The sequence below is a fragment of the Onychomys torridus genome, chromosome 3 (assembly GCF_903995425.1).
Source record: "Onychomys torridus chromosome 3, mOncTor1.1, whole genome shotgun sequence".
In the NCBI taxonomy this organism is placed as follows: Eukaryota; Metazoa; Chordata; class Mammalia; order Rodentia; family Cricetidae; genus Onychomys; species Onychomys torridus.
Genome location: NC_050445.1, coordinates 40,313,481 through 40,336,435, shown reverse-complemented (window position 1 = coordinate 40,336,435; position 22,955 = coordinate 40,313,481). Strand labels below are relative to the sequence as shown.

The 22,955-nt window shown below is 42.6% G+C and overlaps 1 protein-coding gene across 4 annotated transcripts in view; it reads left to right on the top strand.

Annotated features, from left to right (window-relative positions):
• LOC118579356 (putative adenosylhomocysteinase 3) overlaps window positions 1-22,955 on the top strand; it is a 176,576-nt gene that overhangs the window by 127,616 nt on the left and 26,005 nt on the right. For all 4 annotated transcript variants that reach the window (XM_036180541.1, XM_036180544.1, XM_036180542.1 and 1 more), the window contains exons 3-8: window positions 3,098-3,241; window positions 3,709-3,809; window positions 9,863-9,965; window positions 13,274-13,368; window positions 16,860-16,966; window positions 19,794-19,910. In XM_036180541.1, the coding sequence (XP_036036434.1) occupies window positions 3,098-3,241; window positions 3,709-3,809; window positions 9,863-9,965; window positions 13,274-13,368; window positions 16,860-16,966; window positions 19,794-19,910 (667 nt within the window). The remainder of the gene's footprint in view (window positions 1-3,097; window positions 3,242-3,708; window positions 3,810-9,862; window positions 9,966-13,273; window positions 13,369-16,859; window positions 16,967-19,793; window positions 19,911-22,955) is intronic.

Genomic DNA, 22,955 nt, shown 5'->3' with positions numbered 1-22,955 from the left:
TATCAGTGGTAGGTAAGGGAAAGGGGGAGTCTATGGAGAGGAGATCTATTATATTCCCCACTTTATACTGGGGTAATAGTAAGGTGGGAGCGAAGCTGGAGCTGAGGCCCCAGCCTCCGGCAGGCTGTCAATGTGCTCCTCTTTGGAAGGCGACCCTGCTCAACACTGCACCACTCACCCTTGTTACTGAGCTTCAGAGTGCTGATGCTCACAGTATTTGTGGAAGCTCTGCAAAATATAGTGGCAGGCAAGTTTCAGGCCAGCCTGGGCTATTAGACAGTTCCAGGCCAATTTGGCATACATAATGTGCATTATCAAAAATAAAAGTGGCAAAAAAGGAGTCTGTTCAGTACTAAAAACGTGCCTGCCACATTAGCTGAATAAAATTTCCACCACATTAGCAGAAACCTTCTCTGACCTGGGCATGTCACTGTTGCAGCCACATATTAGTAGGACAGTTTTGTACGTACCAACCATAGCTGTGCATAAAAGGCTTTGGAGAAGACCCTTTGGCTCAGGGAAAGAAAGGTATTAGCTGACTACTGTTAAGAAGGTAAAGCCGAACATGGTGGTACATTACTGTGAGCACTTGAGGGCAGACAGGTGGATGGATCTTTGTGAGCTTGAGGTCGGCCTCTTCTACACAGCAAGTTCTAAGATAGCCAGGGCTACATAGTGAGACCCTGTTTGAAAAGAAAGTAAAATACCAGTTTTCTCAGCTATAGCATAAGGAAATAATGGGACTGGTTTGTTCTTTAGATTGGAAACAAAAGACCAATAGCAAAAACAGGAGCCAAGGTGTTGTGGCACTCACCTTTAATCCCACCTCTTAAGAGACGGAGGCAGGAGAATCTCTGTGAATTTAAAGCCAGCCTGGTTGATCTACATAATTAGTTCCAGGATAGCCACAGCATGTATGGAACAGAGACCCTGTCTCTAAAACAAACACACAAACAAACAAAACAATTTAAAATTGGGTGCTTCTCTTAAAGGAATACTGTCTTGTTTTAGTTTGCTTCACTCCCCTCCTTCATCCTTGGAAGCTGGGAAGGGAGAGCTAGTCTGGGTGGAGTAAGGACTCCAGTCTCAACCTTTCTAGTCACCGCCTGCCAGCCACCTGCCTCCCAAGTGCTGGGATTAAAGGTGTGCACCATCATGCCGGGCCTCATTAGTTTCTTTCCTAATTTTCAGACTTTGAGACATAGTTCCATCTGTAGCCCAAGCTGGCCTTAAACTCCTGATCTTCCTGCCTCTGTCTTCTGAGTGCAGCCTGGTCTGGCCAATTATTGTTTGCCTCTAAAGACATAAAAATTATCATGATTCAGAAAAAAGGATTTGAAACTTCAAAATATTCTGAAAGTAAACTCCTTTTTCAAGTTCAATTTCCTTGTAAATTTGGATCAGGATTGGGGAAGCTGTTATCATTTTCTCTCAGGTGGAAGAAGCATGGTCTGGTAAGCCTGTAATTCCTAAACTATATCAGAGTACTGACTGATAAAACAGACGATGCCCAGAAGGCTATTTCTAGCTCTATTGCCAAAAGTACTTTGAACTCTCTTACCCTAGGAGAGGAACCAAAAGGTTTTGTGCAGATTAGTTCTCCTTGTAAGAACAAAAGTCCCTTTGGGGCTTTACTAATCCCTTCACCTCCCCTGGTGCCCATGTTCATTCCTTTGCCCTCATTTTAGGACTTTGCTCTAAGGCAGTTTTCCAGGGAAAGAGAGATCCTCTAGCCCCTGCTGACCCCACGGTATGCAGCACTGTGCCTGATTAACTGGGCAAGGTCGGACTTGCCTTTTACAGTCCAGCCTCCAATTCCCTGCCCAGACAGACCCTCTGCTAAGAAATTCCAGAAATGCTCTAATGCTAGACATAAGTAGATCAGAGCACCAGGCCCACGGCAGTTCTGAGCTCTTGCAGCTTTCTCCCCTAGAACTGACGGCAGTGCTAATGGCGCCGAGAGATGTAAATGCTCTATGGATCATGTTTTATGTCCTCCATCCTCCCCCAAATTGCAAGGATTAGGAAGAACTATCCTCTGTTACAAAACCCAAGAAAGGAATGCTTCAGACCATCTAGCAAATGATTAGCAAATATGAAGACTAAAAAGATCTCCACTAATGCTGTGAATTCAGTAGCAGTGATTGCCTGTTGACCGCAATCAAGTGTAGTTTTTTTACCTTCTAGTGCAGTGGTTCTCAACCCATGGATTGTGAGCCTTTTGGGGGTCTCCTAAGACCTTTGGAAAACCCAGATAGTGACATTACAACTCACAACAGTAGCAAAATTACAGTTACAAAGTAGCAACGAAATAATTTTATGGTTGAGGGGTCACCACAACATGAGGAACTGTAACTGGCATTAGGAAGGTTGAGCCCACTGCTGTAGTGTGTATTGCTAGTAGATTAGTCTGCAGGGCATTAAATGTACCAAAAGAGGCTACTTCTTTGCTGCTTTGGGAATCTGAAACACCAAGGACTCCTTCTTACAGAGGCAAGTCAAGGAGGGTAACACATTGAGTTGGCAGTGTCTGATTGGGTCTGCAAGAATAGTTCTGCCTCATCAGAGCCAGTCCTGAGAAACAGCTCTGTTATGTCAGACGAATTCCTTCTGTGTGGTTCTTAATTACTTTCCCATGAGTTCCTTGTTTTTTAGGTCTTATTGGTGCAGTTATTGTACTACAAAGCAAATTACTTCAGGCATCTAAACAGCAGGCAGAGGGGTGGTTATGAGGCTAGAAACCCATGGGTTAATGACTGGCTTGCTTAGGAACTTTAACCTGTGGCTTTCATGGGGCAACTTCCCTCTCTTTGCATATTCAAGTATTCTACCTCTCTGTGTTCAAAAGGAAAAGTTAGCACTAGATTCCAAATGAGTGCTACCCAGAGAGAATGCCTTTTGCCGCTCTCTCAGCCTGCCCTCTCAGAACTGTGGAGAGCACCTTGCACAGGCAATGAATGGTACAACTCCAGGTTTCACTAAGGGGCTTCCTAGAGGTGTTCATTTGTGTGGCGCTAATGGCTAGTGAAGCCCCATTGGTTTGGAGGTTTGGAGGAAGCTCATACTCTCCCTGATGGATTTTTTATTTATGTTCCAGCTGCTTCATATACAGATAGCTCTGATGATGAGACATCCCCTCGGGACAAGCAGCAAAAGAACTCTAAGGGAAGTAGTGACTTCTGTGTCAAGAACATCAAACAGGCGGAGTTTGGACGCAGAGAAATTGAAATTGCTGAACAAGGTAAAGAAATGAATGCATTTCTACCTGCCTGTGTCATTTTGTTGTGTTAATACATCCTGGGTCAGCAGGCTTGTCCAATTTCAATGTAACACTAAACCATATCTTTTCTTTATTAAGTTATCTGAGACAAAGGTCTCAACTCTGACCTTGAAGTTGAGGCAGTTCCCAAGTGCTGGGATTTATAGGTATGAGTCAGTATGCCCACCTCCTGAAGAACATTTAAAAGAATCTGAGCTGAGGAAACACTGTGGGGAGGGAGGGAACTCTGATAGTTCTAGAAGAATTAGCAGATAGAGACTAAAACTGGGGAACATTTGTCTCTGAAAGCCTCTCAGAGGACATTCAGGAACCTCATCTAACAGAAGCTGACCACGGGAATGATCTTAACATAAATGAGTAAGTTTTTCTGTTTTTTCTCTTATCTCTCATTCACTGTTTAATAATCTGTTTGTATCCGGCCTTTTCAGAGATGCCTGCCCTGATGGCCTTAAGGAAGAGAGCCCAAGGAGAAAAGCCTTTGGCTGGAGCCAAAATTGTGGGTTGTACGCACATCACTGCTCAGACCGCTGTGAGTTCTTTTCCTCCTAATAACAGTTCATAGTTGTACCAGCCACTGAATGTTTGCAACCTGCCAGCACCAGGCTGACCATATCATTTCATTAATCCATGTGACGCTGTGTAGGCTGGTATTCCGTTTCATAAACAAGGAAGCTGAAGCCTAGTACACCTGAGTAGTTTGCCCAGGGTTGTATGGCTTCAGAGCCCAAGCTGCAGCTTGGCTGTGAGGATGCCAGGTGAGCAAGTGAACGCTTTTACCACTGTACTGCACGTCTCCCCTGTTGTCCCTCCAGGGTCCTCTCTCAGCAGTTTTCTAGTGTAGTGACTGTCTTGTACCTCAGTGTTACAGATCCCTGGCCCTGCCCACTAACAACAATAGTACTCCCCACAATCATGGTGACAAACTCTCTGTCTCTTCTTTTGAAGTGTAGCTGAAGTTGGTCTTGAACTCATGATCCTCTTGTCTCTATCTCCCAGATGCTGGAATTATGGGATCACATCACCATGTAAAAGGCTAGCTGGTGTGCATGTGCTCTCTTCATCTCTGTGTTCTCTCTCTCTCTCTTTTTCTTTCTCTCTCTCTCTCTCTCTCTCTCTCTCTCTCTCTCTCTCTCTGTGTGTGTGTGTGTGTGTGTGTGTGTGTGTGTGTGTGTGTGTGTGTACCTACCTGTAGCTGAAAGTTTTCCTGTGGTCCCACCTGGCTCACCATCAGGACAAATCTCTCTCACCTGCCGGTCCTACAGCCACTTGGACCCAAATAAACACACAGAGGCTAATATTATTTTTAAACTATGACCATGGCAGGCTTCTTGTTTTATATATATGTATGTATGTATGTATGTATTTTGGTGGGCGCAGAGGTGGGGTGGGGTGGTGGATCTCACTCTGTAGACCATGTTGGCCTCGAACTCACAGGCTCTACCACCCAAGTGCTGGGATTAAAGGCATGCACCACCATTGCCCAGCTAGTTCTCATATCTTAAATTAACCCATTTCTATAAATCTAAACTTTGTCACATGGCTCATGGCTGACCAGTACCTTTACATCTTGCTTCTTCTGACCACAGCTAGCAGCGTCTCCTCTGCTCTGTCTTCTTCCTGTCTCACTAGTTAGAATGTTCTGCCTAACCTTATTCTGCCTCACCATTGGCCAAACAGCTTTATTTATCAACCAATCAGAGCAACACATTTTCACAGCATACAGAATGACATCACCCATCATGCACCTGCTGTGTAGCAGATGAAGTTGGTATTAGTCAAACACCTGATCTTCCTGCCTCTCCTTCCCGAGTGCTGGGATTTCAGACATGAGCACAGTTAGTTAGTTACTTTGTTTGTTTATTTGTTTGTTTGGTGGAGACTGAACCCAGGGCCTTATTACAGACTAGGCAGGTATTCCTATCACTGAGCTATATTGCCAGTACCTCAGTCACCTTTAGAGATTGTCTCTCCTTCAGCTCACTCTTACATGGTCACCTTGCTAATGAAGGGCAGACAGCAGCTCCTTAGGAACAGATAGCAGCTGCATTCTTCTGAGACTTTGCTGAGTTACATGTTCTCTGAGGAAAAGGATACCCTGAATTCCTAAAATTAATACAGTAAGTTAAAAAGTAATTTCTTTTTGGAGCTACAGATGAATGAATTGAGGCAGAAACATGTTGGAACCTTTCCTGGGCCTCTCATTGGCATTCAGTGTGGTGGCTTACAATAGGATGTGCTTCTCTACTTACTGCCTCATGTTGCTAAGTGAGAGCTAGTTTGTTTTCACACCAGCCTAACTGAATGTCACCACCCTGTGGGCCTCCCTCTTTATTTTTCCTGGGTGAATTAATCATTATTGGTTTACCAAGTTTAGTATGATTTTATTATTGCCACCTACAAAAATAGTGTTTTTCTTCATGTTTTTAATCTCTATAATTTTTCTAATTATATGTTCATATTAATTTTATAATATTCAAACATGACCTCTATATAATATATAAGCATATAAAGACTTGGGGCTAGAGATGCAGCTTAGCTGTATGGACATGGTGGTGCATCCCTGTATCCCAGCTCTAGGGAGAGTGAGGTAAGAAGACTAGAAGTTCAGGGTCATCCTCCACTACATAGTGAGCTAGCTTGTGGCCAGTCTGAGTTACTAGATTATATGAGACCCCACCCTCCCAAAAGAAAGAGGGAAGGAGTGAGGGAAAGCCTTCTATATTCCCTCTAGTATGTAGTTAATTATTTCTTAATCAGGTATGTCTCCATAGTTCTTCTAACGTAATTTCATTGATGCTGCTTCTAAATGATAATTAAAGTCAAGGGTCTGGAGAGAGATGGCTCGGCAGTTAAGAGTGCTTGCTGCTCTTCCAGAGGACCAGGGTTTGCTTTTCAACACCTATGTTGGAGAGCTCACAAGGGCCTGTAACTCCAGTTCCAGGATATCCAACACCTTCTTCAGGCTTAGCAGCAAGTACCTTTACTCTCCGAGGCATCTTGCTACTGGCTTCTTGCTTTTTTTTTTTTTTTTTTCCATTTATTTATTTTTAAAAAAGGTTTTTTTTTTTCATTTTACATACCAATCCCAGTTCTCCTCCTTCCCTTTTTTCTACCCCCCCCCCCCACTTTAGAGAGGGTAAGGCCTCCCTTGGGGAGTCAACAAAGTCTGGCATACTAAGCTGAAGCAGGACCAAGCCCCTCCCTCCTGTGTCTAGGCTGAGCAAGGTATTCTAGGTCTCCCTAAGGGAATGTGTTCCAAAAAGCCATTTCATGCACCCGGGATAAGTCCTGGTCCCACTGCCAGGGGCTCCCCAAACAGATCTAGCCACATAACTGTCACCCACATTCAGAGGGCCTAGTTCAGTCCCTGTTTTTAATATTTTAGATGGTCTCACTATGTATGTAACCCAAATTAGCCTGGAATTCTCTTTGTAGCCCAGGCTATCCTCAAACTAGCCACCTTCCTGCCTGCTGAGTGCTGGGATTGGAAGTGTGTACCACAACACACTTGAGAATTTTTGAATGTCCCTTTTTAGTTTCTATTATAGTCATAGTTGTACCAGATTTCCTTGACACGCCTTCAGCCTTTCTTCCATACCCAGCCCATTGTTTTCTGTCCTTATTGAAAATAAGTGATTATAACTCATTAAATATTTTGATGTTTATTTTATCCTCAGTTTAGCCAAAATAAGCCCCAAATGTGACTTCTGTGGCTTATTTTTTAATTTTTAAAATTTTTTCTGTGTGTGTGTGTGTGTGTGTGTGTGTGTGTGCGCACATGTGTGTTGGAGGTCAACCTCAGATGTCTTCCTCAATCACATTTCACCTTATTTTTTGAGGTAGAACCTAGAGCTCAATGATTGGGCTAGACTCACTGGCTATGTGGCCAACAAGCCTCAGGGTCCCTCCTCTTCCCACCTCCCAGTGATGGAAGAAGGCACACACCATTAGGATTACAGGCACACTGCTCTGTGCCAGTTTTTTACATATGTGCTGGGCATCCACACTCCAGTCCTCCCTGCACTTCATCTCATGAGACACATGAGTGTGTGTGTGTGTGTGTGTGTATGTGTGTACACAGTTGTGTGTGGAAGCCAGAGAATGTCAGGCATCATTTTCCTTAGGAACCATCTACCTTGTATTTAGAAACAGGATCTAGCCTGGTGCTTTCCAGGTAGGCAAGGTTAGCTTGTCAACAAGCTTCAGGGATCTTCTGTCTTCAGCTTTTTGTTTGTTTTGGTTTGGTTTTGTTGTATACGAAGGTTCTGGAGATCAAATGCAGGTCCTCAAGCTTACAAAGCAAGCACTTTACTAAGTTATCTCCCAGCCTCTCTTTGCCCTGTCATTCCTTACTTCTGGTACATGATGATCCACTCTTACCTTGCATGTTCCATAGCCTTGGAATCAGTTCTTTTTCAAAGGAACTCACAAGGGCTGCTTTCCTTGGATCTTGGCACTAGTCAGATACTGTTCTTGGATCTTCTTTTATTAATTTTGGAACATGATTGTCCGTTAACTCTAAGTGGATTTCTTTTGTCTTCTCCCCATCTTTCCTTTTGGGAAGTTCAGTGACTGTGTCAGGTCGTTTGATGACGTCCCACTCTTCTTGGGTGGTGGGTTCTAGGGGTTTGTTTTCCCCACTCTTCATTTCTCTTTGTATTTTAGTTTGTAATTTCTGGGGGTTTTTTTGGGGGTGGGTGGGTTGGTTGGTTGGGTTTTTTCAGAGCTGAGGACCAAACCCAGGGCCTTGTGCTTGCTAGGCAAGTGCTCTACCACTGAGCTCAATCCCCAACCTAGTTTGTAATTTCTTTAAGTTGGCTGATGTGTTCTTGAAAGTCCCCAGCTTGGAAAGACTGTTATAGGAATTCTCAGTACCTTATGTGGTTTTTGTTTCTGGCATTTGTATTGACTTGTTTTTATAGTTTCCGTCTCTATCTGCTAAAATTCCCTGTTTGTGAATGCTGTGTGTCTTTTGAGACAGTCTCAATTAAACCAAGCTACCCTTGAACGCACCGTAGAGCTAAGGATGACCTTGAACTTCTAGTTCTCCTGCCTCTTCCTTTGAGTGCTGGGATTTGGACATGTGCCACCACACAAGATTTCTATAGTGCTGAGAATCAAATCCAGCGCCTCAGGCACGCTAGGCAAACATACTACCAACCTTTGTTTTCACATCTTGAAAATCTTTGAGTGATGACTCTAGTTTCCATTGGAGTTGGGAATTGCCCTAAATTTCAACTGTTTTGTACACTATAGGCTTGACATTTCTTCAGCAGTGGGCTGAAGACTATAGGTTACTTAGGCTGATTATAGATTACTAAAGGGCTTCCCTAGTGTTTTCAGCTGCTTGAACACCAGTGTGCCACAGAAGGATTCTCCTCAGGGGCCTGCCCTAGACTGCTACTTTGTGTTGGAGCTAGCCTTCTTGGTGAGGGCAAGTGAGAGTCTTGAATCTTCTGATCCAGCCAGTATTAGGCAGACCTCTGTGAGGGCAGAGCTTTCCTAGCATCCCTGTTGCTTTCTGGAGCAGCCAAATCTTTCTTCTTTTAATTGGTAGGTCCGGAAGGTGTTTTCTTGTCTTTTGTGGAGAAAGAGAAAAGTAATAGATCTTTAGATTATAAATAGAGTATAATCTACATCCCACCCTGGGCTCGGGATGGTCAGTGTGGCCTTCCCAGTTTTGCTTACATCTCCCCATGAGCAGTGGGTCCTTGCGTGGCTCTCTCATGGCAGGCGTGGTTGCTACACTTCTGTTTCTTAAGACCTGTTTCCCATGAGAGACTAGTGTAGTGCAATCAGACCCCTGACTCTAGTTCTTGAGAGTTCTGGGCAGGAACTCCTTCTGGAAAGGAGCTTGCCTGTGAGCAAGAAATCTTGTGTCTAGTTGGAGCAACACAAAATTCCAAATTATACACTTTCCTACATTTAACCTTTAATTAGAATTTTAGCTGATTTTTCTTACCCTTACATATGCAGCTACCTTTTCCTCCCATGCTTTGCCAAAAATGAAACAAATCCAGTCCATATCTAAATTGACCTCAAACTTTCAAGGATGACCTTGATTGTCTGGTTATCTTGCCTCTTACTCAGTTCTGAGATTCCAGGCCTGGTGCCACTATGCTTGGTTTGGTGAGTTGCTGGGAATCCAACCCAGGGCTTCCTGCAATCACTTTACCAACTAAGCCACACCCCCAGCCCTACTTGGAACTCTCTTGCTTCCTGTATCCTAAACAGAAGTAGAACTGTGTGTCTATGTTTTGATAAAAAATACTTTTTCTCTGAAATTCTTAATTAAATCTTACTAGGAAAAGTATAGACTTTTACTGCAGCCTACTCCTCTGCTCTGTGTTGAAAATAATGAAGAAATTCTATAAAGCACAACTTGAAAACCATTGGCCTGACTTAGTCGTGATGTATTGTAAAATCAAAGACATAAACTTAGCCAGGAGTGGCGACACTGGCTGCTCTTGAGAAGTGGAAGTGGGGAACTGCCTGGTTACATGAGACCCTGTCTCAAAACAAAACTAAATCTCCAGCTGTTGTTTATTACAGGCTTGTTTATCTCCTCGTTCTGTAACACAGGTGCTTATGGAAACCCTGGGTGCTCTGGGAGCACAATGCCGGTGGGCCGCCTGCAACATCTACTCCACGCTCAATGAAGTGGCCGCTGCCCTAGCAGAAAGCGGTGAGAGCTGGTGTTTGGTCTGTCTTTGCCTGAGATAAGTTTCAGGGAGTTCCACTGTTTCAGTGTAAATCTTTAAGAAAGGTTGACAGGAAGGCAGCTGCCTTTGAAGAAATGGATCCTGTTACTGATGATTTGTTTTCTTCAGGGGCTTCTTTTGTCAATCATGATCTAGTTAACTCTGTTGTTTTATAGTTGGCAAATAGCTACCTATGTCCAGTGCTCTGGTAATCACACTTCGGTTTGATTCACTAATAGGCCACCAGTGAACACTGCTCATACTCAAGATAGTATGTAATAGGGTTTCTGTATCCCAATAATAGGTTTCTCTGCCGAATTGAAAAAGTAAAAGAGGAGGTTTATTTGAGCAAAGCAACTCCCAGGTGAGTTCTCCAGCCCCAGAGATAGTATGGTTAAAAGCAGGAATAGTTGGGCAGGGGCTTGGGCTGCTGGCAGCTTCAGGGGAGGACCTACCTTAGCCTCCAAGAGTGCTGGACTGGGCTTTTGGTGCCTTCCCTTTGTTCAGAGGCTCTCTGAGAGGTTTGGAGAGACATTGCTGGGGCTTTCTGATCAGGAGTGAGCTGGAGTCCAACCAAACAGTATGTAATGCTTGCCATAGTTTGTGGCCCTGCAGGATTTCTAGCATGTGGCTCACCCTGATTTAATGTTCAGCACGCCTGCTTCAGCAGTAAAGAGGACTTGGCTGGCAGGTTAATTGATCACAATATCCACTAATGCCCGAAGGACAAAAATAGAGACATTGAGATTCTGTCAGCTCTGTCTTCCCTATGTAGCAATACACATGGATCTGGATACCCAAGCTGCTTCTGACCTCTCGGGAGACTCCAAGAAAGCCCTACAGAGTATACCTATCTCTCCTTTTGCTAGTACTCTTGGCATTTCACTAGTTCCTTCATGCATTTATAAAATTGTACTGCTTGTATATAATAGAAAATTATATAAATATTAAATGTATATACAGTGAATTATACATAGACATTCATTTTTTCTCTTTTTTGGCAAATGATTATTGACTCTAATCTTGAAAATTATTAAGGACTAGCCTTAATCTTCTTCCCAGAGGCCCAGAAGAGAAGCTACGAATGGCGAGAATTCTTTTCAGAAAATGAATCTAAGTACACTGAGCTCTTAGTCCGTCTACTTTATCCTCTGGGATAAAATCCTGTCCACACAGCTTCAGTTCTGCTCTCGTACCTGGCTCCTTCGTGCCTGATTTCTCTTTACCTTTATCTGCTGTCCCCTCTAAGTTCTAGCTTAATTCTCTCATCTTAGTTCTGCCCCATCTTGGTCTTTCTCCTTTCATTCTTCCCCATCTGGCTCTTCCTCATCTTCCATCTCATTCTTCCAGTTCTCCATCTAGTTCCCCAGTCAAAATCCTCTCCAGTCCAAATCCTCAAAAATCCTTCCAAGTCTCTGAGGTTTACAGCTATATATTCATGCAATAGCAACCGGCTTGATTTTTTGTTGTTGTTTGTTATGTTTTGTTTGTTATGTTTTGTTTTTCCGAGACAGGGTTTCTCTGTAGTTTTGGTGCCTGTCCTGGATCTCACTCTGTAGACCAAGCTGGCCTCAAACTCACAGAGATCTGCCTGCCTCTGCCTCCTGAGTGCTGGGATTAAAGGTATGTGCCACCACTGCCCGGCCCTGCCAGGCTTGAATTCTTACAGGGTCATAAAGGCAGGTAAGAATTTTCCTCAGACAGTGACTGTCAGGCTTTCTTTTATAACCCAAAAGGGAGTGGTAAAGGAGGTGGTCAACTGAGAACTGATGAACGGTTGGTATATCAAAAAGGGAATTTATATGCTTACCCTACATTCCTAGAAGTGGTTAGGTAAGAAGTTAGGAGTCTATAATGAATGTTAGTAAGGCTGGGTCCTACCTTAAATTGCACAAGAAATAAAGCTATTCACCTGACTTAGGAGACAGACGTTGTTTCCATAACCTTAGTTCAGGAGATCATTTGGCCTTGGATGCTTGATAGGTATTTTAGATAAATACACTGTTAGGAGTTCTTGGAAACACACATAGCACACAAGAAAATCATTGTAGGAATCGGCTAATATATATACAAAAGCTAAAATATCACCAAGACTTCTTAAGCCATGGCTTGACCTTCGGAAAGCTCCTTGACCTTTCCAAATAGTAGCTTTTGTGATAGTAGCTGGATTCCATTCCATTTTCCTGTGGCCTGCAGCACTCTAATAGGTAATGAGAAATACCTTTGCTCTCAGAATATTATTTGTAAAGAAGTTAGCATACTTACATAAATGATAAATGATAAAAAGATTTGTTTGACAAAATGCCTCAGCTGCTTATAAACCCATGTTCAAGACCAGGCATGACTTATTCCTATCATCCCAGAAATTAGGAAGGTTGGAGCTGAAAGATCATAGCTCAGAGTGTTGGGGATTTAGCTCAGTGGTAGAGGGCTTGCTAAGGCCCTGGGTTCGATCAGCAGCTCCAAAAACAACAACAACAAAAATATCATAGCTCAGAATCTGCCTGGGAAACTTAGTAAAATCTTGTCTCAAAATAAAAAGAAAGCTGGGGATCATGGCTCACATCTGCAATCCCAGCCCTCAGAAGGCTGAGGCATGAGAATGACCACAAGTTTGAGGCTGGCCTGAACTCCTTGGTGAGGTATTTATTGAATAAATAATAAATGAATGAATAACTAAAGCTAGGGATGAAGTTCAATGAGCACTTTCTTAGTGTACTCTGTGATTCCTAGCTTCATTCCCCAACGCTGCAAAAATAAATAAATCTATATTCAGTGATACATAAATACATAAATGATGGCTTTAGAAAAGTTCACATTCATTTGGTTCTCACCCAGCTCAGTTAAGCAGCTTGCATAGTGGACATTCTACTTCATGAGGCTATGGTGTGGAACAAGCACTTTAGTAGATAAAGTATGAGAGTTTCCCAGTGAACGTGTGGAATAACCAAGAAGAAAAACAAGTGGATTTGGGAGATAAAGAGACGGACAGCTTGACTCTGGGTCAAGTGCTGATTTCTGGTTTCTCCCCTCCCCCCAGTCCTATTTTTAGCAACTGTCCATTCTTACTGCTTGCCCTTTTTGAGCCAAGAAGGACAGAATAGCCACTACAGGAAAAGGGGTGGATAGGGGGCTTGAGGGCAGTATTAACCAGTGAGGGAGTCAATCCTAAGAATATAGCAAAATGAGAAAGCGAGGAATTGGTGGAAATGGGTAAGTTTCTTGGTAAATTTGGGGATCGGTCCTTTTATAGCCTTTAATGGCTTCTCTTTGTTCCTTTTATTATTTTTAGGATTTCCTGTCTTTGCCTGGAAAGGAGAGTCAGAAGACGACTTTTGGTGGTGCATTGACAGATGTGTGAATGTGGAGGGCTGGCAGCCAAACATGGTGGGTCAGATTTCTGTTAATGCAGCTCCTAAGGGCAGGGTGATGGTGGGAAAGACTGACTTAGGTAGGGTTCCCATAAGAAGGAAGGAAAACGGACCCATTTCTGTCCCATGTACCTGGGTTTCCAGCAAAATTCAGTGGATCTGCTTAGGATAACTGTAATACTAAACTTCTTATAACTGCAAAGAGTCTTGATTAGCTCAGTGTGGAGGTGTGCATCTGTAATCCCAACATTCAGGAAGCTGAGACAGGCAGATCATGAGGTTGAGGCCAGCCTGGAAGCATTCACATTTATAAGTAACATGAAAATGCTACCCAGGATTCACACATGACTGACTAAATGCGGAAGTAATGAGTCTCTGTCCTCTACTGCTGTTCACAGTTGCTCCAGTGACAGTCACCATAAACACCAGCAAACAAACCACGGGAAGGACAGACGCCTTGGGGTTCCTGAGAAGGCACTTAGCGTTCTTGGGAATCTACACACTGAGTTTTTAATATGCTTGGTGCACTTCCAAGTACAAATTTCTTCTCTTTATTTTGTAAAAGATGACCAGGAAGTTTAGGGGGTTTCCTTTCTACTTCATTTTTTGTTTCATTGTTTGAAAGATCCAGTCTGAGAGGCTGTGGATGGAGCTCGGTGATAGAGCTTTTGCCTGACATGCACAAAGCCCTAGGTTTAGTCCCCAGCGCTGAAGAATAAATAAAAAAAAAATTAAATGTAGGGCTAGGGTATAGCTCAGGGATAGAGCCCTGGTTTAACATGCTTGAAGCCCTGGATTTACACTATTTAAATACACACACACACACACACACACACACACACACACACACACACACACACACACCCTAGTTCTTGAAGACTGAAAACACAATTAACATTCATAGAGAAAGAAAAAGGCATAAAAATATGATACATTTCCTGCTTTACCAACATTTCTGCATTATTATTAATAAATTAGAGAATCAGCTTTAAAAAAGAAAAAAGGAAGGAGAGAAGGGGGGAGAGAGAAGATTCCTTGCTGCTGACGACTAAAAACTAGGTGCCCCTCGGAGAAGCAGCTTCTGCTGAAGCCTGTGGCGCAGGTCACCTGGCACCAAGTGCTGGCATGAGGAGAGGAGGGGTGAGGGTGGCTCCAAGATGAGTCAGCTCATTCCAGCAATTGTAGGTGACGAGGAGGGAGTCTGACTGACAGACAGTAAGGAAGATAGGGGGCAGGGCGGATGTCTCTTGGGAATAAAACTAATTTTATAGTCATGATCGCAGAGAGGCTGTGGCATTGTACCCAGAGAGCTTTTACAGTCTGTGGAGCCAACACAGCTGCTAGAAAAGTTAGTAAAGACAGGTACAAGGATCAAAATAGTTGTCACCTCAAAAAACAGAATGTATATCTTTGGCAAAGACCCAATGCTTTTCCTTACATTTCAACCTCAGGAAAAGGAAGATTATCTGAGGTCAAGAACTTTCTGCAGTAGGACGGCACAAGGAATTTATAGGCTGCAGTCATTAAATAAATACTATGAAAAGCAACTCCTCGCCTGTGTTGGATACTTTGTTTAAAGGGGAAAGTAGGTGCTGGGATATAGCTCAGTTGGCAGAGTATTTGCTTGGCATGTATGAAGCCCTGGATTTGATCCCCAGCACTGTGTAAACCAGGTGTAGTGATGCGTGCCTATAATCCCAACAAGAGGATCAGGATGAGGAGATGGTTCACTGGGAAAAGGCTTGCTGCTCAAATATGAGGGGCTGAGTTAGGACCCCTAGAACCCATGTAAAAGCCAGGTATGGTAGGAGGCATTCGTTAGCACAGTCCCACTAGGCCTTGGTGATCAGCCAGTCTAAATAGATAGATAGATAGGTAGATAGGTAGATAATAAATAAATAAATAAATAAATAAATAAATAAATAAGTAAATAAATAAATAAATAAATAAATAAATAAATAAGGGAAAGTAAATGAGCATAATGGGACATAGCCCACAGAGTTGCCAATTCCTTGGGTTTTTGTCTATTCTTTCTTGTGGCTGGGGATCAGAGGCAGCAAATGAAAACCTCATGGAATGCATGCATACAGAACAGCAGAGAGAAATTCTTTTGGGTTTTTTTTATATGGGAAGAGTTGGGGCGGAGATGTATGCTTACATATGCATGTGTGTGCACATGTTGTGGAGGCCAGAAGACAATCTCAGCTGTCATTGCATAGGAGCCTTTTGAGACAGGATCTCCCACTGGGACCTAGGGCTCAATTAGACTAGGCTGGTCCCATCCCTGCCTCCCCAGCACTGGGCTTTCTGCACTACCATGCCTGGCTTTTTATGTGGGTGCTGGAGTTAAACTCAGGTCCTCATGTTGGTAAGGCAAGCACTTCATTAAATCATCTTCCCCAGCCTTTAGGGGTAGGGGTGGGGGCAACACTGGGCGTGAAACTGGGGCTCTCTCCCTTGAACTATGACCTTGGCCCCTCTTTGGGTTCCTTGGGGACATTGGTTCTTAGGGGTTCTGTTGATAGTCTGTAGCCAGGCTAAGAGTTCCAATGAGAGTCCTGCCTTGGTCCCTGCCCTCCAGCAAGAGCTGATAAAATAGACTAATAGTAGGAGCAGAAGCTAAAGCTCAGGTGATAGCCGTGGGCCTGGGCGTTTTGTTTTCCCTGGGAGTCAGTATGGCGTTTTTATTCTTGTAGTGCCAATATCCTGGAAGTTTAAAAAGAATGCATGCCAGCAGAGGGTGACTGAAGTCTGTGGAGACCTTCCAGGACAGGTGTCACAATTTAGAAAAGTCCTGAAGGGCTCAAGTGCCACTGCCATGTGCCTGATTTATACTTCATGAATCTTTCCCTGCTGATGGAGCTCTTGTGGGCACAGCATTGTATTTATCTTTAATCCCAACCTGAAATAGTGATGAGCTGTTCAGAAGCATGCTTGTACACCTACATGCTGCACGGTTCCCTGGTTATTTTTAATTTGGCTTATACAGAGTGCCTGCTGCATTGGGTAGGAGAGTGCCTGTGTTTTGTGAGAAGTAAAGCATTAAGGACTTCAGTTTCAAAAGCCATTGTTCTGAGAGAGACTAATTATCTGTCCTTTTATTTAAACTAAACCTTAGTTGAATTTATTTAAAGTACTAAAATCAGCAGTTAGAAATGAGTTTTCTGAAGATCTGAAGTATATTCAAGAACTAGAGATCTTGATGGCCTCAAGCTGATTATTCATAAGAAAATTCTCATGTTGCATTGTGGCTTCATAAATTAGATATGTCATGTGGTAGGGACGTCTGACTGAGAGAATTATAGTTGGCTTTTCTCCTCTACTCTTTTCTTTGAGTATAATGACTCTTTCATTTGGTAGATTATTGTATTAACTCTGGCTTTAAGTTACTTTTCATAACTATATGGAAATTTTGAAATATCTGTACATTGGTAATTAGGAACTGGGATACAGGACTCTGAGACGCCTTTAGCAAGATGAATGACATTCTTGATGCTTCTGTTGCAGATACTGGATGATGGAGGAGACCTTACTCACTGGATTTATAAAAAGTATCCCAACATGTTTAAGAAAATCAAAGGCATAGTCGAGGAGAGTGTTACTGGAGTCCATAGGTAAGAGTAAACAGTCATCCTTAGCTTAGATATAGACTTTATAATCACATACCTGTAGAACACATTATGGTAAAAATTGTTGCTTTCTCTGAGGTAACATGTCTAAGCCTGGGCACTTATTTTAATTAACAGCACAAATTACAAACCTAAAATGGTAAACAGCCCGGATGGAGGAGCAAGCAGGGCTCATGTTTTCTTGTCATTGCAGTACAGTGGCTGATTACTCTTTTTGGACAAGTTTAATTCATTCATTAAGTATTTACTGAACTACTACAATGAGCCAGGCACTGTTCTATGCTAGAGACCCACAGTAGACAAAACTTGTGCCCTCACAGAGCCCATGTCTCACAGACATCAAGGGTTTTGAGTCCCATCACAAAGGAGTAGTGATTCCTGGATAAAATTGGAATCATTTCTGTCAGTCTTATTCACCCATAAAGAATCTGAAGTGTGAAATAAACTTTTAGGGAAATCAATTCAAAGCAGGCTACCATGACCAATTTAATGTTTCTAATCCTTTTGAATATATAAAAGTATAGCTTGGGGCTGGAGAGATGGCTCAGAGTTAGGAGCACTGCTGCTCTTCCAGAGACCTAGGTTCAATTTCCAGCACCCACATGGAGCTCACAACTGCCTGTATTTCCAGGTCTGGGAGATTCAGCACCCTCACACAGACATGCATGCAGGGAAAACCCCAGTGCACATGAAATTTAAAAACAAACCTATAGCTTGCAACATACCTTCAGGTTCTTAGAAAGGGCTGTGTTTTTAAAATTTGTGTGTGTGTGTGTGTGTGTGTGTGTGTGTGTGTATGCACACACTAGCATGTCATAAATATGGATACCAGAAAGAACAACTTGTATAAGTCTGTTCTTTCTTTCCACTATATTAGCTTTGCAGGCTGAACTCTGATTGTCAGGTTTGATAAGAATCTTTACCCACTGAACCACCTCACTTGCCCCAGGGGTGAACTTTTAATGAAGCAAATACTTCTCCTTTTTAATGGACTTCGTTTTTGAACTTTTATAGATAGATAGATAGATAGATGTGGAACTTATGGTTTTATATATTACTGTTATGAATTTGAAACTACTGAAAAGTAGAAATTGTTACCTAAAAGTAGGATTATGCTGGATTTTAAAAATATTTAAAATCAGTTCTTTTAAAGCTATTTTTAAGATTTATTTTTATTTATGTGTATGCATATGTGTTTGTGTGGATGTATGCTATGCTTGTGGGTGACTATGAAGGCCAGAAGAGGGTGTTAGGTTTAATAAATAAATAAATAAATTCATGAAGCTGGAGTGACAAGTGGTTGTAAGCCACTTGATGGGATCCCATGTGAACCTCTGGAGAGGCAAGAAATACACTCTCAACTCCCAAGTCACTTCTCCAGCTCCCAGATTACTTCTTTTATCATTAAAAGGGATATAAAATTTATATATGTGAAGGTTGGAGAGACTGCTCAGTAGTTAAGAGCTCTTACTGCATTCGCAGAGGATTCAGCTTTGGTTCCCAACACCCTCCTGGCAGCTTATGATCCAACACCCTCTTCTGGCCTCCACAGGCACCAGGCACCATGTGTCACACATACATACATTCAAGTAAACACTCACAGACATAAAAATAATAAATTTTTTTTAAGTCTCAGTCTTGGACTGGGCATGATGGTACACGACTTTGATACCAGTAGAGGCCAGTGGATCTCTGTGAGTTCAAGGCCAGCTTGGTCTATATAGTGAGTTCCAGGCCAGCCAGAACTACACAGTGTCTTAGTGTAGCATGAATCTTAAATGGTCTTATTAATAAAATCAAACCTAAGGCCAGTTATTGGGGTGAATGCTGGAAGATCAGAGAAGCAGAACAAGCCACAGCTACCTCATCTTGCCAATTCCTCAGCTGATCCTGTTTCCTCAGACTGGAAACCTCTGAGTCCTCATCCGGAGTGAATCACAGCTGAATTGTGCTGCTCAAACCCTAAAAGCTTAACCAGGCTCTAGTTCCTCGTCCTCACGCCTTAAATACCTTTCTGCCTCCTTCCATTACTTCTTGGGATTAAAGGTGTGAGTCACCATGCTTAGGTGTTTCTAGTATGGCCTTGAACTCACAGAGATCCCAGTGGATCTCTGCCTCTGGAGTGGTAGGATTAAAGGCATGTGTGCCACCATTTTCTGGCCTCTATATCTAGTGGCTGTTCTGTTCTCTGACCCCAGATAAGTTAATTAGGGTGCACAATATTTTGGGGAACACAATACCACCACAGTCTTAGTCTTAGAATACTAAAGAAGTCACAAAAACAGAAGTCTTAGTCTTTAAAAAAATAAATTTAAAAGATTTATATGCAATTAAAAGTTTTTCAGGGGGCTGGAGAGATGGCTCGGTAGTTAAGAGCACTGACTGCTCTTCCAGGAGACCCAGGTTCATTTCCCAGCTCCCACGTGGCAGCTCACAACTGTCTGTAATTCCAGCTCCAGGCAGTCTGACACCCATGTCAAAACACCAATGCACATTAAAAACAAACAAACAAACAAACAAACAAATAAATAAAAACCTCTTCTCTTAAAAAAAAAAGTTTTTCATTTAAAATCTTGAAATTTAGTTGGATCAAAGATTTTCTCCACATGACTTTTTTGAATATGAGCCTTATGTGTACAGCCTCTAGAAAGACATTGTCTGTTTCTCAGTATCTGTTTAGTAGGATGAAATTAGTCATGTCTTATGCTCTCATGCTCAGTCTATCGATATATTTCAGAGATCTGACATAAAACCAACAGTAGATTGTAATGTCTCATTGTTTTATGTTCTTCTTGACTTCTCTCATTCCCAGGCTGTACCAACTGTCCAAAGCTGGGAAGCTGTGTGTTCCAGCCATGAATGTCAATGACTCGGTCACTAAACAGAAATTTGATAACCTCTACTGTTGCCGTGAATCTATTCTTGATGGGTAATGTTTGTTATCTTTGAGATGATCTTGGGTTATTGAGTGAAGGTTCCAGCTTCTTTGGTTTTAGTTATTTCTGGAACTGTATCACCACATCACACCCAGTACTTTATATCCCAGAGCTCTGTTGCTATCTCTATTACAAGAAAATCTCTTTAACTTAAGAAATGAGACTGGGAGCTGGGGAGACGGCTCAGTGATTAAGAGCCCTGGCTCCTCTTCCAGAGGAGCTGTTTGATTCCTGGTACAATGTGGCAGCTCACAAGTATCTAGAATTTCAGGCCCAAGGGATCTGGTGCCCTCTTCTGACTTCCACAGGTACCAGACACACACATCGTACACAAACATATATGCAGACAAAACATTCATACACATAAAAATAAATACAATTTTTAGAAAGAACTGAGATTAGCTTCTGTTGGTAAGCAGAGTTCATACTTTGTGATCCTTTCAGACTTTGTGTCATTAAAATGACATAAAAGTGATTTTGTTTTTTGTTTTTTTGGTTTTTGTTTTGTTTTGTTTTTGTTTTTGTTTTTGTTTTTTGTTTTTTTTGTTTTTTTTGGTTTTTCGAGACAGGGTTTCTCTGTGATAAATCTTAAAAAAAAAAAAAAAAAAAACAAGAAAGAAAGAGGTTTCAGGTGACTCTATTTCAGGTCATGGTTCCTGGAACATACCATATAGTTCTTATGTTATTGCTGCATATACTTTCTTGACTATCTAGAAACTTGTGGTAAGCAAAGAACTAATCCCCAGAGGCATTTCTGGTTTCTCCGCCCTATGAGGATTGCAGGTCTGACAGTGCTCAGCTTCTGTCCCACCCTTGTGTTCACATCCCTTCGTTGCTGCTAGGAAGACCCCAGGTGTCGTCAGCATTCTGTTAGTGTAACTAATACTGGATGTAAACAACTTTTGAAAAGAAGAGGTTAATTTTGGCTCTGGGTTAGTCTGTGGGCAGATGGCCATACTTGCTTTGGGGCATGCAGTGAGACAGCATGTGGTTAGTTATGATCAGGTGATGAAGCAAAACTGGTCACTTTCTGAGTAAGGAAGGAGCTGGGTCCCCTCTACCCTTCCATGAGCATTTTTCCAATTTCTAGAAAACCTCCCACTAGACTCCACCCCTGGCCTTTATCATGTCGACCTTTGGGAACCCTGTAGATTCCAATCATAGCTCCCAAGTAATTTTCTAAGACAAACCATCAAGATGGCTTAGAATATGCCGAATGCAGTGTTTCTATCACGTGGGTTAATAGGAAAATAAAGATTCTGTGGACTGCATTCCTAACCATTCAGGCTGAGTAAGGTCACCACAGGCACTGGGTCCAGAAAGACCTCAGTTTAAATGCTGGATCCAGTATTTGTTTGTTACCTATACTCCCTTGCTTATCCTTTGCATAGCTCCTTCTCTGTAAAGTAGTAACATGAGTTAAATGAGACAAGACAGGTTGTTCAGTGTTGTTACCTTTCTCCTTAATAGAAAGTAGGGCGGTGGGCTGGAGAGTAGGGTTAAGAGCACCTACTGCTCTCTCAGAGGTCCTGAGTTCAAGTCCCAGCAACCACATGGTGGCTCACAACCATCTGTAATGAGATCTGGTGCCCTCTTCTGTATACATAATAAATAAATAAATATTTTTTAAAAAAAAAAGTAGGGCGGTATTTCACTGTGTAGACCAGCTGACCTGGAACTTGATACATAGCCCAGTCCGGCCTCGGTATCCTCTGCTTCAGTCTTCCAAGGGAATACAGGCATGTGCTACCAAACCCAGCACCTTGCCTGTCTTTCTAGAACTCTCTATATAGTAAATTTTAGGATTGAGTTACATCTTAAGAAAAGTTTTTGCTGGTTGGTTTTTGTTTTGTTTTTATTTGGTGGAATATTCAATGCACATTGTAACTATTGTTACCTACTCTATTACCATGGAGTCAATAGTATCAGATAGACTAAACATTTTAAATAAATTCTTAGCCCAGTGGTCAGCCATAGAGTGTCCACATGTAAGGGTCACTGTGACAGATACCTCAGTTCTGACCAAATTGATAGTAACGTATATATTTCATTAAAATACTTATCTACCCACAGCTATCTTTTAGACTCTTCAAGTACCAGATCTGTGAACCTAAAGTTGGCCTATACCAGGATCAGTAAAAGATGCATGAAGATAACTCCACTAGTTCAGAAAAATGGATAGACTCCCTCCCAACCATAGTTTACTCCTTAGGTAAGAAAGGTTCTTAAAGTTGGAAAGTGCAGAAGCGACAAAGAAAGAGGCAGCTGAGCAGGAGTTAAGGGTAGATTGCACAGCGGTGATGGCGACGACACAGCGAAGTGTCAGCTCTTCTGTTTGCTCTGCAGTGAGAGCAGACGTGCAGAACTGCAATTGGGTCAAGGGCAGTTGCTCCCTCAGTAGAGAGATGAAAGGGAGGTAAGCTGCTCCAGAGAAAGGTGCAGTGGGAGCCGGGCGTGGCGGCCCTCAGCGGCTGGGGAGGAGAGCTGAGTGTTAGGGCTGTTCACTGTTATGTAACAATTTTGAGGTCAGGTTGTGCTGTATAAGATCCTACCTCACAAAGCCAGGAAGAAAAGGGTTGGGGAGAAGGCATGTGGGCTAGGAGAGAGTCCACATGAGGAAGGTGTTAACGTTTAATCTTCTATCATTCTGAGATGGTTACTTGCAGTATTGGTTACTTTACATGTTGCTAGGACCCAGTCCCTGACAAGAGCAGCTTAGAGGAGGTTTATCCGGGTACAGTCAAATGGCAGGGGGTTGTGGCAGCAGAAGCTTGAGGCTGCTGGCCACAAGAATGCTGGTGCGCCCTTATCTTTTTGATTTGGTCCAGGACCCCCATCCGTGGAATGGTACTGCCTACGTTGAGGGTCTTCCCACATCAGTTAACAGTCTAGAAATTCCCTCAGAGACATGTCCAGAGGTTTGGTGCAGTGACTCTAAATCCCATCAAGTTATCATCAAGACTCACTACCACACACATAGCATCCTAAACAGCAAGGGAGGCACTACCGACCATCCTTGGGTGGTGGTGACTGAGATT